The sequence below is a fragment of the Hemitrygon akajei genome, unplaced genomic scaffold (assembly GCF_048418815.1).
Source record: "Hemitrygon akajei unplaced genomic scaffold, sHemAka1.3 Scf000173, whole genome shotgun sequence".
Taxonomy (NCBI): domain Eukaryota; kingdom Metazoa; phylum Chordata; class Chondrichthyes; order Myliobatiformes; family Dasyatidae; genus Hemitrygon; species Hemitrygon akajei.
The window spans coordinates 574728-588881 of NW_027332059.1; the positions used below are offsets into that span (position 1 = coordinate 574728).

The 14154-nt window shown below is 43.6% G+C and overlaps 1 protein-coding gene across 1 annotated transcript in view; it reads left to right on the forward strand.

The window, feature by feature from the left end:
- The first annotated feature begins 302 nt into the window (after positions 1 to 302).
- The window catches only part of LOC140724213 (uncharacterized), a 28148-nt gene continuing 14296 nt past the window's right edge, over positions 303 to 14154 (forward strand). The window contains exons 1-5 of the mRNA XM_073038701.1: positions 303 to 423; positions 4641 to 4732; positions 6391 to 6557; positions 10839 to 11010; positions 11109 to 11174. Of these exons, the coding sequence (XP_072894802.1) occupies positions 4723 to 4732; positions 6391 to 6557; positions 10839 to 11010; positions 11109 to 11174 (415 nt within the window). The 5' untranslated portion in view covers positions 303 to 423; positions 4641 to 4722. The remainder of the gene's footprint in view (positions 424 to 4640; positions 4733 to 6390; positions 6558 to 10838; positions 11011 to 11108; positions 11175 to 14154) is intronic.

Sequence of the window (14154 nt, forward strand, 5' to 3'; positions counted from 1 at the left end):
ACCCTCCCAGAACCCGGGCTGGATCAAACCCGCAGCATGGGACTCGCTGAGTTAAACAAAGAAACTCCGCCCTACTGGTTGCGATGAAAGAAAAAGGAGAGATCCACACGGAAATCCGGACAGAAGGGTTAACGCAGCCTGTTTGTTTTACTCTTCAGGGTTGCTACATTGATCCCACTCCCGTCTCCTCTCTCTGTCAGACCCGTCCTGAGACAGTGCGACCTGGACTGCGGCAGTCCCGCTCTACCGCCGTTCACCCGTCCCTGTCCATCTGTAATGATCGACGGACACATCAGAGCCGAGTGGCCTCGGGAGCAGCAGCTCAGACTCAACTCTCCGTGCAGGAACGTTGTCGTTCACCCGGAGAGTCAGACTATGATTTCCCGGGACCACACTGAACGCTGTCCGGTAATAACATAAGAGGTAAGTGTTGTCTATGATTCTATACAATTATTCAGCTTTTCTAGGGAGGCTCAGCTTTGGTCGAGATGGGGAGTGAATTTAGTGGGAGAAGGGAGTCCTGACATGTTCATGTTAACGAATCAATTATTGTCCAAATGGATTATGAGAAATGTGAGTGGTTACGACTGAGTGCGAGCAGAATAAATCTTTCACCCCGGTTGTAACATATGAGATAACCCACGGGGCAGTGACCCGTCACCGATCTCTCTCAAACAAGAGCTGGAAATCCGAGAAACACACACAAAATGCTGGAGGAACTCTATAGGCCAGGCAGCAGCCTTGGAAAACCGAAGTATAGTTGACCTCGGAGGCCACAGGTAATGTTCTTTACATCGCCCCATTGGTTCTATCGCACTTCCCTGTAGCAGAAAGGGTTAAATGTAATATTAAACTTTCCTCACATTTCAACAACAGTGTCTTGTCGGACCGGTTTGGATTTGATTTCAGCAGAACGGCCGCTCCCTGTTCTGAGGACAGGCAGCTGCTTGCACGCAGACCCTGAGTTCCGAGTCTCACAGAACAACATCCCGCACCTTCCAAATCAGTCAAACATCTGCCCTCCTCCCCTTTCCATTCCAGTCCTGATGAAGGGACTCGGTCCGCAACGTCGACTGTTTATACCCATCCATAGATGCGGTCTGACCTGCTGACTTCCTCTAGCAGTGTGTGTGTTGCCATAGTTACGAGAGATCCGTGTGGGGCAGTGGGCGGGGTTATTTGTAAGAAACGACACACCGTATCCACACACTCAGAATATTCAAGGGGGAATTAAGGTGAGAATAATACATCTTCTGAGATATATTTCCGACATTTTTTTCCAAACAAGCAATTGCCTGTGCACTGGATCAGCCATCAAGGAGATATTTGTTTTTTTTAAGCAATTTCTGCTGGTGGTGCTTTTTGTGTTCCTACTGTTTCCTGTTTGCACGGTTGACATTTTACACAGGTTAGCTAAAGATTAAGAACAACGGCCACCAGTTTCAAAGCAGGGGTTTGAAAGATGTACAAGAAACTTTTGTTTTATTTCCAGAATTTCCCATTTTAGACGAGTGCATCTACTGTTCCTGTGTCTATTGAGGATATTTTGAAATCTTCCCCTCAATGGCCAGTGGAAGCAAAGACTTATTTTGTTGACGGCCGAGATTTCTGAAAAACAGCGGGCTTGAAGTGTTACAGGGATGGACATGGGGAAATACGCAAAGAAAATTTGATCAGTTCAGCCGTGATCTCTTTATCTGCAGCAGCTGTTTCGAGGGGCTGGGTGATCGAGCTATGGTGTTGTTGTGTTGACTGGAAAAACTCTGTCAACTTAATTAATGTAAGTTTAATAGTAGAAACAGAGGAGGCAACAACTACAATTCGGAGAGTTAGGGACCGTGCATGATTGCCCACGCTGAACGATAAGGCACCTGAAACAAACTAGTATGTGAAGGGAGATATGATTTTATTTATATAGTTGAACTGAACTCAAGCAGCTTGCTTGATGTAATGATTTGCATTCAACTTTGTGCGTTAAATGTGTGCCCCAGCTGCACTATGGGGTCGAACTTTTGTCTCGTTCGGTGAGCTGGCCAGCACGGTATGGGACCGAGGGTCGCGCTCCCCGTTCCCTATCCCTGCCTCTACAGTCTCCTCATCTCCCGCGCGCACCACCTCACCGCCCCGCCCACTGCCCACGCGCGCCGTCTCGCGGAACTTCGTCACCCTCGCGCTCCCGGTCTGACGTTGAGACGATTTATCACGCTGCGAGCGCCCGGCATCTTTAGATAACAGCCGTGAAGTGATGCGAAACATACTTGCCTCCCATTGGTGACAGCAAATGCCAATTTAGCACATCAGCCAAAGGGAATATGAGCTTCGTCATTAAGGTGTTCCCTCCCGCTGACTCCGCCACATGTTTACTACTCTGACTCAATGGGAAAGATCCAATAAGCTCGTTTATTTTTAATGCCATTCTTCCTCGCCAAGGACTTTGCGGAGCTGTAAGGGCGACGGATTGTAGTGGGACAGCAGGGGATTTTTCTCTTCTGAACTAGGGAGGACGAAAAAGACTCCAGTATATTTGTAGCAGACACCGGTAAAGTGTTGACCTGCAAGTGCGGTGTTGGAGCGATTTTGAGGGCAAAGAATGATCTTACTCTATCATCCGGTGGCTGGTTTTTGTTTGAGGTGTTTGGTTTTAAACAGATCCAAACTGGGCCAGCAGGCTGTCCCACTAGATGTTGTGGGGACACATGCTTTATTGATATTTATTCTGTACTTTGTTTATGATAGAATCATTGAGCAATTTATGTTCAAATTCAATAGTCATTCAAACATACATGAAAACCCATGAAGATTGCCAAATATAACAGTGTTACTGCACACCAAGCCTTCTTGTAAGAAACTACCGCTGTGAGATCCCCCAAGGTCAAGGCCACTGTATCCGTGATATTATCTATCTATCTATCTATCTATCTATCTATCTATCTCCTTTTACCTTCTGTTTTACCTAACATGCGAGGCTTCTCCAAGGAATCCTGTCTTCTCACGATGTGGCCAAACTATTTGAGCTTTTCAAGCCTCCTCATCAGCAGGCTGGCCGTATTTCTTCAAGTATCGACTTGTTGGATCTTTCTTCTGTCCAATGAACTCTTAACACTTTCCTCCAGTATCCAAGTTCAAAGGCATCGGACCTTTTTTATTCAGCCTTATTAACAGTCCAGCTCTCACAGCCATACATCGCAACTACAAATAACATAGACTTGACTATACAGATCTTCGTAGACACTGTTATGTCTCTGCTGCTCAGTATTTTCTCTAAATTTCCATTGCTGCCTTACCCAGAAGTAAGAGCTATTCAATTTCATGGCTGCATTTACCATCTATACAAAACTTTGAACCGACAAAATCTGTTACTGTTTCCACTTTATTTTCATTCATTACCACGGAGCTGATAGGGTACTCTTAATATTGAGTAAGAAACCAGCTTTCCACTTTCACTTTCATTAGAAACTTCTTCAGATCCTCCTCACTTTTAGCCATTACCGTAGTATCTGAGCTTGTTAAATTTTCATTCGGCAATTTTGATTCCAACACTTTGAGTCTGCGAGACCAACATTCCTTATGATGTCTTCAGCATATATGTAGATTAAATAAGTAGGGTGACAGTATGCAACCTTGTCCCACTGCTTTCCTAATCTTGAACCAGTTTGTTGTTCCATGTTCAGTTCTAACTGTTGCTTCTTAGTCTTCGTACAAATTTCTCATAAGGCAGAGCAGATGTCCGGGTATCCCCATTTCTTTAAGGATTTGCCATAGTTTATTATGGTCCACACTGTTGAAGGCTTCAGTGTAGTCACAGAAACATAGATAAATTCTTTTCTGGAATTCTCTCGATTTCGATTTCTCCATTATGCAGCGTAGGTTAGCAATTTGGTCTTCTAAAACCAGCTTGTACATCTGGCAGTTCTCGATTCATAAATTGCTGGATTCTTGCTTGTACGACCTTTAGCATGTGAACATTTTCAGTAAAGTGAACAATCATTTACATTTCCCTTCTTGGGTATTGGGATAAAAACGGATCTTAATCCAGCCTAATGGTCATTGTTGTTGTTTTTTTTCCCCCCGAGATCTGCGGAAAATTGCATGCAACGTGTTTACAGCATCACCTTTTAGAGTTTTAAACAATTCAACTGGAATCCTGTCACATCCTGCAGCCCTATTATTGGCAATGTTTTCCATCGCCCATTCGACTTCACTTTCCAGAATGGCCGGCTCTAGATCGATGAGAGGGTCACTGCAGATGTCCTCTCTGTTGGGATATTTCTACAATTCTCCTGTCTATTCCTCCCAACTCTTTTTGATGTCCTCTGTTTCTGCAACGTCCTTCCCTTCTTTATCTTTTCCTATACTCATTTCACATGAAATGTTCCTTTGATTTCTCTGATTTTCTTCAACAGATCGCTTGTTTATTTTTTTTTCAATTCTGTTGACTTCTTCAGCTTCAATGCATCGCTCCTTTAAGACAGTTTCCATATATTTCCTTGCTATCTCTTTGAACTTTGTGTTCAGTTGTAAGTATTTGTTCCAATCTCCATTTACTCTCTGAAGTATAGGAGAGTGAGCAATGATCTTACAACAGTGGTTTACATTATTAAGGGCAGAATAATGGACTCTGTTTTATTTGTGTATTTCAGATCATTGCCAGTAGGCGCTGCCTTCTTCCAACCGGACGGCAGACAAGAGGACGACAATCAACCAACGTCAGTCAGAGTCAGAATGGACACAGGTATGCTCACTGGGCTCTTTCTCATTAAATCTCTGTCCGTATGGTACATATGTAGTCAAATCATCACTGGTTCAGAGGAATAAACTTGGAGCTATAAAGGGGCAGAGAGAAAGTGCCATCAAATGGGGTCATTGCTCCTATTGGTAAAGCGACCTTGAGCACTGGAACAATTCACCAGGTCCAGCGAAGGGACCTAACAACAGGGATGGTCTAATCACTCCGCTCACCGTGCAAATCTTCACCTGAGTGAAGGGAAGAGGAACTCTTGAATAAGGTGGGTGTGGGTGACAGTCAGACAGGAATAGGACAGCGGGCAATGTAACATTCCAGGGAACAGACAGAATTTATGTCAGTATTTGGTACATCCTGACGTGGGAAATGCCTCCGACAGCCAGTGAGAGAAACAGATGTTGTTTTCTCTTTTGGAAGGGGAATGGTGAATTCTCCCTGGATTTTTGGGTTGTTGCACAATGGAGGTGAGGGGAATTTCCCGGTGTCTGTTTTCTGTTGCCGAGTTAAAGAACGTTATATTGTAGGAGAACGGGCTGCCTGCAAGAGATAGTGAACAGAAGAAATGTTATACAGGGAATCGGGGGGGGGGGGGGGGGGGGGGAGTGTGCCTACTGAAGCAATGAAATGTCCTTGGCGAATAAAATTAAAGTAAAACAAAATAATAATTAGAGAGGGCAACGCACAAAATGCTGCAGGAACTCAGCAGGTCAGGTAGCATCTATAGAGAGAAATTAACTGTCGATGTTTCGGGTTGAGGAATCTTAATCAGAGAGTTTGTACACTGGTTTCAAAGTTGTCTTGCGCACATAAAATAGAGTCAGGTCTAGAGGAGCATTCTTCTGGCTGAAGATATGTAACCAGTAGTGTCCGCAAGGGTCAGTGTTTCGCCATGCATCGTGCGTGATGTAAATAAATTAATAAACTATGAATTACTCATAATGATGGACTTTGTAAAATCACATGGGTGGACTGATTCATCGATTTACAGAGTTGGCGGAGTTGAGAAAATGTTGGACTGTTGTCAAAGTGTTCAACATCCAATTAGAAATATTAACAAAGAGTCAACAAGAACAGTTAATTCAAGGACATGTGAGATGTTGCAGGTTGGGAGGTCAAGTTCGCAAGCAATCTGCACAGTGAATGCTGGGACCGTTAATAAGATTGATGTATGGACGGGTCTTGTGATGGGTATGCATAGCTCCCTGAAAGTGGCAACACAATTGGTAGCATGCTAACGATGATTTGAGGTATTTGTTAAACTTGGGCTGTAACTGGATGAACGTTGGTTAGGAGCCAATTTCAGTATTGTGCAGAAATCTGGTAAACACATCACGCGAATGATGTGTAGAGTCTGGAGAGGGTGCAGACAGGTTTCACCTCAAGTACAGAGGGAATAGGGTTAAGGTTAGAAGGTAAGGTTTAACGGGGATTTAGGACGCATGCTTTGCACAGTGAGTGATCAGTGTCCGGAATGTGCTGCCTGGGGGGAGGGGGGAACTGGAAACGTCAGCATCTGAGAGGATTTTGAACTCATGAGTAGGTTGGGAACGCAGAGATGTTGACTATGTTTCTGATGATGGGATTGGTTTAAATTGTCAACGAGTCCGCATACACTCTATTATTTTATGTTCTATGACCAACTACAGATCTGAACTCCGCAATCTCCGCCTTCCTGTCAAATTGTGAGGATCAGCAACTGTTGCAGTTGACGAGATTCTACATGGAGCGACTGGTGCAGTCGGTTGAGCAGGGTGTGGAGGGAGTCGGCTTCATGTTAACATATGATCATCATTTCAATGAGCGAGAGTATCACGTAAGTGGTAGGAACATAGACTGAGTGTAGATTCTTCTGAATCTATGACAGATGGGCAGAACAGCCGCAACGGCACCTCTGGGCAGTGAAAATCCTGCAATGCTTGTGGTCAACATCACGAAAAGTGTTTTCATCTGAGGAAACCCAGAACGTTTATTCACTGGTACAAGCCTCTCTCCAGTTTTCTGAAAACATTCATTTTTTAGGCAGGTTCAGATACAGGCAATGATTGCCAGGTGACTTTAGAAATATGACACTTGACGGACATTGAATGTGGACAGAGAACCATTTTACACCACTTCATCTGACATCAGATCATGTTCCGAATGCTCGTCCTTAATGGCCAGTCACCAATCTGTGTTCTCCTGATGACCCACGTCTTTCCCACAAATCAAATATATAGTGACTTATTTCTCAGCTCATTTCTCAAGTCTACCTTCAACCCCATTTTCAACTCAGGCAACACTGACTATCATCTCTCATTTGAACTGCTGACCCTTTTTCGATCAATATCCCAAAATGTCTTACGGTTATGTTACCTTCTGTTCCTTGTGACAGTTCCAATTTGAGTTTGTAATTTCCACAGCATATGCTGTTAACACGGGGAAGAGCAACATTAGTATCACTGAAAATATTCCAAGCATCTACAGCTAACATATTAAATTACAAAGAAACATCTTTCCAATGCTCCTAGTGCTACTGGCGTGCATTCATCAATTCCATCCAGACTGAATTTTAGTGAAGATCCACACACCCTACAAAACACTACATTCCATGTGAGGCAGCTGACAATTGCAGTCCGAACTTCTTTCTTAATATTACCACCAGTTGGCTTTGGTCTGTCACACATGCACAATAGTCCTGAAATTACCGGCGGCTGCTCACAGCCAATTCCCAGCTGTAGGCTAACACAGGACTCCTCATGGAGCCCGGTAGCGAAGTGTGAACCAGCCGTGATTCACCATGAATTACCCCGGGGGAAATGAACAGTGACCCTACCCTAGTTTGATCTAGCCATAGTCATCAATTCTACAGTAAAGCAACCGTCTGTTCTGCCCATCTAGTTTACACCAACATATTATCTGCTTAGTTCCTTTGATCTGAACCCAGACTGGAGACGTCTGTAGCTCCCCCATTGAATGAACTTATTGAAATTGATCTAAATGTTAAACTCGAATGTACATAGACTAATTCCGATATTGAGCCAAATTAGGCCTCTGTCATATCGAATGTGACATTATACCCTGTATTACACATTTTGATTTATGAGGGCCCATGTCCTGAAAGCTTTATAACGCCATCAACCTTCGACAACACTTTCAAGAAACTTTGTGTCTCTATTCCCTGATACCTTAGTTTTACCGCAGTACTCAATGTCCTACCACTTAATATCTTAGTGTTATCGTGGTTCATCCTCAAAAAGTACAACACCTCACAAGTGTCTTCTTTAAAGGCTATCTTCCAATCTCCATTCCACCTTTTTCTAACTGTTCGATGTCCCGCTGCAAGCTCTGATAACCTTTCTCGCTGTTACTACCTTGGTGTAATTCACAGATTTGCAAACCCAGTTTAACACAGTATAATCCAGAGCGTTGATATATATGACAGACAACACCAGACCCAGTACAGATCCCTGCCGCATACTACTAGTCATATACCTCCAGTCAGAGAAGCAAACGTCTACTGCCACTCTTAGCCTCTCTCGCGAATCCAATATCTAAACTAACTTACTACCATATCATGAATGCCAAGTAACTTAATCTTATTACCCAAACTTTCATGAGGAACCTTCTCAATGACCATGTCTATGTAGATATTATCCACTGACATGTTTTCATTATTTGCTTGGTAACTTCCTCGAGAAGCTATACGATTGGGTAGATGGGATCTCCCAGGCACAAATCAGTGTTGACTACCCCTAATCAATGCTTGTCCATCCAAATACTCATATTGTCCTTTGGAATACCTGACAATAACTTTACCATCACTGGTGTCAGGCACACCAGCCTGTAATTTCCTGGCTTATTCTTACAGTCTCTCAAACAGCAGAACAACATTACCTACCCTCCAGTACATCCACATCTGATATTTTAAATACCTTTGCTGGAGCACCTTCAATTTCTGAAATAGCCTCAAAGGAGGTATGAAGGAAAGCCCTAGGGATTTCTCCACCCTGATCTGCTTCAAGACAGTAAATATCTCCTCCTCTATAATCTGTATAGAGTACATGATTTCAGTGCTATTTTGCCTCACTTTAAAGACACAGTGTATCTCCAGAGTAAATATAAATGTAAAAACAATCTATTTAAATCTCCCCACCATTTTCATTTTCAAACATAAAGGCCCACTCTGAACTTCCAGAGGACAAATTTTGAGAATTGGTTTACTTCCGTTCTAAATATATTTGATGAAGAGTTTGGGATTCTCTTTCCCCTTGTCTGCTAGTGCAAACTTATGCCGTACTTTAGCCCTCCTGATTTCCTGCTTTACTAAATCTTACATTTCTTGTACTCATCAAGTACTTCATTTGATGTTTCAAGCCTATACTTACTGAGCGCTTAGGGTCTGAATATCTCTCAGGAACCAAGGTTCCCTAAACATCTTACCCTTGCCTTTTATTCCGTCAGGAATATTCAAACTCTGTACTTGTCGTCATTTATGCATTCGATCTCTGCACTCTTAAGATTTCAGTTTTGGAGTCCTTATACTTACCAAGCACATCTGTACCAGAAACCAATCTGTCCCAATCCACTTCTGTCAGGTTATTTCTGGTACCATTAAAATTGGCCTTTCTCCAGTTTAGATTCTCAGCCCGAAGACCCGACCTACCCTGTTCCATAATTATGTTTAACCTAATGGCACCAGATCCATAGTGTTTACCTGCACACACGTGTGTTACCTGCCCTGTCTTCTTCCCTAATAGAATTCCAGTATTCACTGTCTATAGTGATGACCTCAACATATTGATTACAGAAACTTCCTTGAACTCATTTGACCGGCACTGTCGCATCCATCCGTTTACACTATGTGTGTCCCAGTCAAAAAATTAAAAGATTAAAGTCTGTCACGAGCCGTGCGACCCATCATGCCGGTGCTTCTGCCGGTTTCTGGGGAGCAAAGTGACTGAGAGTACAAGACTTCCCCTTTCCCCGCCCACCCCGGATAGGACTCCTGTCTATAGCCCTCCATAATGCACCATCTCATAGGCCACACGTTAGACTGTATTATCGTGCTATTTCAGTTCTCATTCTCACGTTATGTGGTCGCAATACTGAGAGCACAGCCCCGGAGGTCTTTAGCTTAGCTCCATGAAATCACTTTGCAGGAAATCTTCACACTTGCTACTCCTGTCATTGGTACCAATGTGGACCACGACCTCTCTCAGCTCATTCTGCCCTTAAGAAAGTTTCAGACTCGATTCGAGATATCACTGACCTTGGCAACACACCACCCAAAAATCTTCTTCTCGTAAATAGAATCTACAGTCTGTTCTCCTGACCATTGAATTTCCCCTGTCAGTGCAGATCACCACTTCTCATCACTTCTGAGTTACAAAAGCAAACTCAGTGCCAGAGGCATAATCGCCGTGGCTTTCCTCTGCTAGGTCATACCCTGAAACATAAGGCCACATATCTGTTACAGAGGAGTTTCCAGCAGTGGCTGCCTACCCCCCCCCGATGGTGACCCAGTTACCTGTGTCCTGCGCCTTGGGTATATCTGCCTCCCTGTGTGGCCTGTCAGGCAAACTCTCAGCCCCCTGAATGATCCTGGGTTCATCAAGCTCCAGCTCCAATTACTGAGCACAGTCTGTAAGAAGCCGCAGCTGGATGCAGTTCCTGAAGGTGCAGTTGTCAGGGACACTGGAGGTCTCCCTGTCTTGCTGAAACCTGTAGGAAAAGCTTCCCATGATCCTACCAGGCATTCCTACTATTCTAATCAAAAAAGAATTAGGATATTACCCAAAATCTACCTAAAGCCTCCGTCTCTCCTCACTGAACCATCTTTGACACAAAGTTTCAACTCCCCACACAATCTCTGGCTCACTCACATTATTTTTGCTCTACTTAACTCTTGCGAAGTCTGTTATTATCCTGCAATCCCTGGCATGCAGGAACTCCCGACTGACATGGCTCACTTCTTTTAAAACCTTTCTCCCGCGACGAACGTCTTCAATGGCTCCTTGTGATCTGTAGCGAATAGAATGTGCTGGGTTAGCCCATGTTCAGGGTAGATTTGTATCCATCCCTCCGCTACTCGATATATTCCCATTGTTCATTACAGAGAGTGACTGAGCTCGCGGAGAAGGGAAACCGAGCGGACGCTTCCAAACTTCTCCTGGATCTGGTGATGGAGAAGGGCTCCGGGGCCCGGAGGGTGATGTGGGAATCCTTTGTGAAACTACACCAACATTTACCGAAGCTGAGCAGAATACTGAAGGAAATACGGGAACGTGGTACGGTGAACAATACATTGTGTGTTACAGATGTAAATGTTGATGAATTTACAGAATTACACAGAACAGACTTCATGCACGTTAATCTATTTGATCAGGTGACGGCCAATTCGCCTACATGGACAGAGAGCGGGATTTATCTGAAGTGCCCGCACATCTGAAAGGTAAGCGATGGACTTGAAATCTCAAATAATTCATTTCGTTATGAGAGTCTGAATACCTGTGTTTAGAGGCATGTTTCTAGCCTGGCAGAAACTGGGAGACAGGTTTTTGTTGCTGTGGCTGAGGACAGGAAACCAAATGCATTTGTCACAACACTCGGAACATTTTGGGTCTCGGGCTGGCATTCAGACGCCTCTATGAGTTTTATAAACAGACATTCCTGTCGCCGAATATCCGAAGATTTGACAAAACTAAAGCCAGACCTTTACAACTGGAACATCCAAATCCAGCAAAGGAAATCTCACACCTGGGATCCAAAGTGGAGCGGATATGGGTTGTGATTCCTGAATAAAACCACAAGACATCGGGGCAACATTAGGGCATTCAGCCCACTGCGTGTGTTCTGCCATTCCATCATGGCCGATCCTGGATCCCACTCAACCCCATGCGCTTGCCCTCTCACCATATCCTTTGATGCCCTGACTGATCAGAAAATGACCACCTTCCGCCTATAAATATATGCATGGAATTGGCCTCCAATCACAGTCTGCGGCAGAGCATTTTAGGGAATCACTACTCGTAAAAAAAAAAAAATCCCTCCATACTTCTGTTCTAAAGGGTCTCTCCCTCAATTTTCAGGTTGTGCCCCATAGATCTTCATAGTCCCATCATAGAAAATATCCTCTCCTCATCTACCCATTCTTGTCCTTTCATCTTGCGTTAGGTTTCAAGGAGATCCCCGCGCATTATTTTAAATTCCGTTTTTGCCCAAAGTTGCCAAAATGCTCCTCATATTGTATCCCCTTCGATCCCGCAATCACCATCGTGAAACTACTCCTGGACTCTCTCCAATGACAACACTTACATTTTGAAATATAGGACCTAAAACGGTTGACAATTCTTCAAGTGCGGCCTGACGAGTGTCTGATAAAGGCTCAGCATTTTTTTTTATCTTACAATCGATTCCCCTTGAAATAAATGCCAACATTGCATTTGCCTTCTTTACCACTGACTCGACCCGTAAATTAACCTTCTGGTAGCCTTGCACGCGACTCCTATGTCCCTCTGTACCTCTGTTGTTTAGACCTTCTTCCCATTTAGATAATGGTCCAGCCGGTCACTCACGAACCACTGCACACTCCCAGCGTGTTCAACAGTGAAAACATATGCCGAGTACCCATTAGGTTCGTCTGCCATTTTTTTTGTCCCACTTTACTATTTCACCATCATTTTTCAATGACCCATTGTCAATTTTACCTCCTTTTACTCTATATAACTGAAAAATATGTTAATTATCGTGATGTATATTATTGGCTTGTCTAGCTTCATTATTCATCTTTTTTATTCTGATAGCTTTTTTCGTTGCCTTTTGTTGTTTTTAAAGGTTTCCATTCATCCAGCTTCCCATTCATTTGTGCTACCTGATATGCCCTTTCTTTTCATGTTATGCAGTCCTTAACTTTGTCAGCCATGGTTGCCTACCACTGCCATTTGAGAACTTCTTCCCATGTGGACCATATCTCTCCTGCGCCTTGTGAACTATTCTCAAAACCTTCAGCCCTCTCTGCTCTGCCGTAATCCCCACTAGTAACCGTCTCTAATCCATCTGGGCAAGCTTCTCTCTCATGCCTCTGTAATTAGCTCTGTAATACTGATACATTCGGCTTGTGCCTCTCTCTCTCTCAAATTGCTGTATGAAATCACTCAAATTATGATTACTGCCTCCTAAAGCTTCCATTATATTAAGCTCCCTAATAACATCTGGGTTATTACATAAAACACAATTTAGGAATTGCTGCTCTAAAGTGCTATCTTATAGGCGTTCAATAAATTTCTTCTCTTGCGATCAGATACTCTAAAGTATGCTTGAGTTTCCTATTTCCCTTGTATATTGAAGTCCTCCATATGAAATGTTTCATTTCCTTTATTACATGAGTTTTCCAGCTCTTTACAATCTCAACGCCTCTTCCTGGCTACTATTTTGAAGCCTATGTTTGATTTTTTTTTTACCCTTGTAATTTCTTATCCCCAACCACAAAGATTCAACATTCTCTGACACCATGTCACCTCTTTCTAAAGATGCTATTCCATCTCGAACCAATAGAGCTACACTACCGACTATGTCATCCTGCCCGTCCGTTCGATACAAAGTATATACACTGATGTTCAGCTCCCAGCTGTGGCCTTCTTTCAGCCATGACTCCGTGATGCCCACAACGTCATAGCGACCAATCTCTCATTGTACCCAGAGTTTATCCACATTATTCCAACTGTTACGCCTATTTCAATACAACACCCTCAGTCCTGCATCAGCGCCCTTTTGGATTTTTCCTCTGTGGTACAATGTTGCTCTTTGCTCTTTCTGCATTTGACCTCAGTCATTGGCTTTTCCTTCTAACAATTATATTACACCCAACATCTACTTGTAAAACTCCTGGTTTATCCTCATCTCTATAATATTGGCTCCCATCCCCCTGCTATATTAGTTTAAAAAAAACCCAGACAGCTCCGGTAAACCTGTCCACAAGAATATTTGTCCCCCTCGGATTCAAGTGCAACCGGTCCCTTTTGTACTTGTCAGACCTACCCCAGAAGTGGTCCCAATTATCCAGAACTGTGAAACCCTTTCTCCTGATCCAATTATTTATCCACGCTTTTATCGGCCACCTCATTCTATTCCGATCCTCTCTGTCACATGAAACAGGCAACAATCGCGAGATTACCACCTTTGAGGTCCAGCTTCTCAGCTTTCTTCCCAACTTCCTGTTTTCTGTTTTCCAGACATCTTCCCTTCTCTCTTCCAATGTCGTTGGTCCCAATATTTACCACGACGCCTGACTGCTGACATTCAATTTCAGGATTTTGTTGTCGCATCCTGAAACATCTCGCACCATGGCACCTGGGAGGCAAAGTGTCAATGGTGTCTCCTTTTTTTGTGTCCGCAGAATCGCCTGTCTGTCCTGACTATAGAGTCCCGTATTA